The sequence below is a fragment of the Aegilops tauschii genome, chromosome 4 (assembly GCF_002575655.3).
Source record: "Aegilops tauschii subsp. strangulata cultivar AL8/78 chromosome 4, Aet v6.0, whole genome shotgun sequence".
Lineage (NCBI taxonomy): Eukaryota > Viridiplantae > Streptophyta > Magnoliopsida > Poales > Poaceae > Aegilops > Aegilops tauschii.
Window position 1 is genome coordinate 174655369 of NC_053038.3, and position 5139 is coordinate 174660507.

At 49.1% G+C, this 5139-nt stretch overlaps 1 protein-coding gene across 2 annotated transcripts; it reads left to right on the plus strand.

The window, feature by feature from the left end:
• The first annotated feature begins 1188 nt into the window (after nucleotides 1-1188).
• Nucleotides 1189-4476, plus strand: LOC109757401 (uncharacterized). Of its 2 annotated transcripts, none has more exons than XM_073496457.1 (2): nucleotides 1189-1844; nucleotides 2530-4476. In XM_073496457.1, exons 1-2 carry the CDS (start codon nucleotides 1398-1400, stop codon nucleotides 2602-2604), a joined length of 522 nt encoding a protein of 173 aa, XP_073352558.1. In that variant the 5' UTR covers nucleotides 1189-1397; the 3' UTR covers nucleotides 2605-4476. The 2 variants fall into 2 exon arrangements, with proteins under 2 accessions (XP_073352558.1, XP_020171813.1); XM_020316224.4 differs by having other exon boundaries at nucleotides 1204-1844; nucleotides 4049-4476.
• Nucleotides 4477-5139: the final 663 nt, after the last annotated feature.

A 5139-nucleotide genomic window follows, 5' to 3' on the forward strand; every position in this document is an offset into this window, starting at 1 on the left:
CGTCGGGGTTCAAGGCTTCTGGAGTCCTTCCTCGTGAGATAGGCGGGTCGTAAGCTCAACCCATGGACTGTGGGCCAACGAGGTTGGTACCCCCTAGTCCATGACACCCTCAATCGTAGAGCGATTTTTTTGTTTCTACTATGTTACCCAAGAGCAACGCATGTAACATAAGAGCTACTCTACGTGATCAAACAACATAAAACGAAATCGGCATCAAACGGACAACCAAATGCGCATCAACAAACTGTATATCATCCAAAAAATCATCGGAGTTTATTGACGGACAAGTTCTTAAGTTCAACAACTAAAAACCGATAATAAACATAGGAGGAGGAGCATCTTCACCACTTCATCGCTGGGCATTTTCCCATCCGGTCGCCGGCGTAGCTGTAGGCGTCCGCAGTTGGTGGAGGATCTTGGTTGTCGGAGGAGGAGGTGGAACTATGGTCATCGTCGTCGTTGTCCTGCCTCTGCCGCTGCCTCCTTCGCCTCGCGCTCCGACTGCTCTATGGCAAGTCGGAGCGCCCTCGCGTTCTTTTGCCGTAGGCGGTGAGCGTGCGTCTCCGCCGTCATGAGCGACCAACGGTAGCCCAGCGAGGAGCCGCTCGTCCTTGTTGGGCTCCGCCGGCAACCTGCGGCGGTGGTGCGCGGACTGCTCCGCTGCGTCCCTCTCTCTTGCCTGTTGCCTCTCGCGGCGAGCGGTGTGTGCCTCTGATTCCGGGGTGCGCATGCGGGCCGGCGGCACGGGCACTAGCACCCATCGCGGGCCACGCGGAGCAGCGACCGGCGGGGGAAGGGGATGACGCGGGGGCGGAGCGGATTGCGCTGCCCCAACGGTGCTGCCCTCAAGACGGGAGGGGTCAGCTCCGACGTCCGCGCAGCGCCGTCGCTGAAGCTGCGGCGACGCTGGAGATCCGGAGCTACCCCGATGTCCACCTTGAACCACTCCAAGGCAATGCAGAAGTCCAGCTCCTCGTCGATGTTGAGGACGGAGCCGGAGTGGCTGCCGGAGCTCGACATTGTGTCGGATTGGATCGAAATCAGAGAGGGAAGAGGAAAGGACGGAGCGAGAGAGGGGATTGAGTGAACTAGGGTTCCAAGGAGCTTTTTTTTCGAGACAATCCAAGCGAGGAGCTGGATTGGGATCTTTTATGGGAAACCCGTGGGTCAGGCCGGGCCTGTTAGCAAGCCGTCCTAGGCTAAAGACGCCGGACAGCACGAACATTTGCGCCCGGTGGAACCGGTCCGCCATTCATTTGTTCGAGTTGCTGTAATCTACCGCATTCCTTAGCGCCTGATATGCAGACGTAAAATTCCCACAAATTGAGTTCGTCCGTAGCGGCTCAACGACACCTCCCCGCTCCTCCCTGGCGGCGATCAGCCTCCGGCCACAGGAGATGGGCACCGCCGCGAAGCCCCCTCCCTTCGTCTGCTTCAAGTGGCCTTGGGGCCCTAGCCTTAATGCGAGCCCTAGCGCCAGCCCAAGCCCCTGCGGCGACCTCGAGCGCCCCTGGCTCTCCAAGTCTATCTCCACCGTCGCGCAAGGCCTCGTCATCGCCGGTGACATCCCCTCCGCTTCCACTGGAAGCGGAGGTCATGGGGCGAGGTTGTGGAAGCGTTACCCGGGCACCGCGCCGGTGGAGGCGGACCGCGGGGACGCGGAGCAGCGGGCGCTGGCGGCGGCGCTGGCGAGCGCGAGGGCGACCACGGTGCTGGAGTTCTACTCGCCGCGCTGCCGCCTCTGCTCATCGCTGCAGGGCCTCGTGCGCGAGCTCGAGGACGGTGGCAATGCATCTGCGAGCTTCGTGTTCGCTGACGCCGAGGACGACCGGTGGCTCCCGGAGGTGAGGGCGTCTCCTCCTGTTCATGCCGATTGCGTTGCTATCCATATTCTCTAGATTTATGCTGTTAATTTTCCTATCAATCGATGGATTAGTCTCGTTAGCCTCGTTGCTCTAATTATTTTTTGTCGGAGCTGGTGCATTGTGTCGTGATTTGTAGAGAACTGAGGTTATAAACACTGATATTTCAGGAGAAGGTTGGTTGCTTATAAGTTTTGTTCGTTAGCATATGCTGGGATGGTATTGAAGAGTTAGGTGCAGTTATTTTCATTTAACTCAAACCCTGTGGTGTGCTTGCATTTCAGTTCGTATGTGAATTGGGTGTTGAAAGTTGCTGCTTTAGGTTCCACTTCCTTGAAAGCCACGTGTTAACTCATAAAACGGTAAATGAATGAGGACGAGCTTCTTATCTTAGATGTAGTTATGTCAATCCCTGTTCCACAACCCACAGTCAGCTGCGTTGTTTGAGATCAAAGAGTTGTGGTGTTTACACTTTACACTGATTTATGTACTGCAATGGTAGCATCAGTGGACATAGTTTGCAGTCATTAGTGTGTGTTGGTGAAGGCTCTTGTTACTGCTAAAATGTAGCCTCGGTAGAAGCAACAATTTGTTCAACTTGAACATGCCTCCTGACTGTCAGGTTACAGCCAATCGTCTAACTGTGTTATCCTCTCATCATCTGAAGGTTACTGATGGAGTGAGTAAATACCATGCAGATGAATGGCTCGGAGAGTGCAACATGAGGGGTATGACATGCTAGACTAAGGAGAAATAAACTATACATGAGAGAGCACTTCAAATGAGGATTAGACATGGTTCTTAATCTCCAAGACACACAGTGCCCACGCCTATATAGTATATAGTGATGACCGGACCCCAATTAATGATTATGTCGACTGGGATACAGACCCTTGGTTAACCTACATCTACCATCTGGCTCAATCTCTAATATGTTGTTCTTTTCATATGATTCAACTTCTTAATCCTCATGGGCCCTAGGCTCTTGCTGCATTCTGCTGCTAGTGTTAGTTTTGGACTCCCGAACAACCTGACTGTCTTGCTGCTGGCGGATGTCCTGGCCATTGTTGCCGAATGTATTGCTGCCACGATGCTCCTATTGCCTTTCCTAGCGCCGTAGCCCCTTTGTCCACAACATCCTCTTTCTGCACAGACATGGCTATTCTTCTTCTACTTAGCATCGATCAAGCGGTATGATGCATATGCTATAGTTTACTTTAAGGAACTCTGTTACGGATATTTGATATGCCCAAAAAAAAAGGCTAGGACATGCATTCGAAGGTGCTAGGTAGTATTTACTAGTAATGGTATCCTTTTTTTTAAAACAGTAATAGTGGTACCTTTGTGAGTAGGTCCACATAGGTTTTCAAACACATGTCAGTACGATGGAACAAGCCCTAGTGCTTGGAAAGTTGGAAGTAAGCAGTTGGGCAATGAAGATGGTGGGCTTAGTTGAAGGATAAGCAGACGGCAGTTCAGGATAAGTATAACAGAGGCTTGACTGATGCTAAATTTGGTTATTTTGGGCGTTAAGGTTGTTTGAATATCTGACTTGCTAATCATTTCGAACATGGTTGATCTCTACTTTGGTTCTTCTGTGTCAGCAGTACTGCTGTCGTTTTCTGCAGAAACATTGGCCCATTCTGCTTTCCCATTTGGAGAAAGGGTTGCTCAGTTGCTAGACTTAAGTTCTTTGAAATTGAACTACAAACTGTTCCAGTCTCGCAGACACCCAAAACCATCCACCAACCCACTCAGGGTTCCAATTCGTTTAGGGTAGATAGGGATTAGACTTGATCTCTTGTGATGTTCTGGAAATTGAACTAACTTCCCTCCCCACATGAAGGGATTGGGTAAAAATTCTCACCATTCCAGAAAAGTTCTATTGCATGTTAGTAGTCTGTAACAATTCCTGAAAACATTTTTTTTATACTAGTCTCCTTTATGGCTCACAGGCTCAGCTTACCAAGCTCACCGAAGATGCTATTTTTCTTGACATTGTTTGTTTTGAGGTTGCTTACCGTTACGACATACACCATGTGGTTACTGAAGATGCTATTAGTACTATGGGTTGTCCATATTCATATACTGCAATATCTGCTCATGCTTTCATATCCATGACGTTTCCACTCTGAAGTCTGATGCTTCCAGCTTTTTAACAGCAACAATTATATGTATATTTGCAGCTTCTGCATTATGATGTCAGATATGTTCCTTGTTTTGTGCTCCTGGACAAGAATGGTAGAGCCCTAGCGAAAACCGGAGTTCCAACTAGCAGGCAGCATGTTATCGCCGGCCTTCATCATCTTCTTAACATGAAGCAACCATCTGGGCAGGACGGAAAGAAGAGTCGATCATGATGACAATTTCTTGCGCATGATCTGTAATCATGGATCGTATCAGATAACACATTTTTTTTGTTAACCAAGCATAGACAATGTTGGAAAATATATTTTTAGCCAACTCATATATGGTCAGAATTCTAGAAGTTGATGTGGTGTAATTAGAATGTGGGAGAATGTGCTGCTTTTGTGTCCTTTTTCCTGATGAATAGCGGTGTATCTGAATATACACGCTGGAATATTCTTCTGAAATAATTCATCATGATTTGTGATTTGCTGTTAAGGCTGCAGGTGGGACTGCTCGTGGGTGTCCACCTCGTCCCAATACAACTTGGTGGGCGTGAGCGGGAAGCCTGCCAAAGCTTAGACTACCCACAGTGGGAGTAACATAGGTGGTAACATCACACTTATCTAGGCAAAATAGATGATGTGGCATGTAATTAATGAAGAAAGAGAGGCATGTGGTAACATAGCTAGTTACTGTAACATCATACATATCAAGAAAAGATGAGTCTACAACATAATAAATGAAGTGTTGCATGACACAACACATATGTTACTACCCATTGTGGAGGTAGTAACATTGACTAGTAACATATACATGTTACTAGTCTAAGTTACTACCCATTGTGACTAGTCTTAGACGGATTAAGTGGGCTTAGTGGGGTAAGCTCTACAATAACAGATGGAATCCTAACAGATGAATCGATCATCATTGAGAAATGAGAGAACACGGTTTAACTCCCAGAGCTTGCATCCTCTACACGACGCTGCTTGTCAGTCTCGAGTGCAGGTGGTGCGTCCCAGCCAGCCATCCCCTGTTCTTGTTCAACTCCCTCCCAGAGCCGCCGCCTCTTGCCCTGTGCCCTCTACTTCTCACCGTGTTCCTGACTTGGCCGCTGCGTGAAGGAGGCCCGATTCTCACCCTGTGTCCC

Coding starts and splice junctions, on each gene's coding strand:
- LOC109757401 (XM_020316224.4), top strand. CDS start 1,398: ATGGGCACCGCCGCGAAGCCCCCTCCCTTCGTCTGCTTCAAGTGGCCT. Junction 1,845..4,048: donor ACGACCGGTGGCTCCCGGAG/GTGAGGGCGTCT, acceptor GTATATTTGCAG/CTTCTGCATTATGATGTCAG.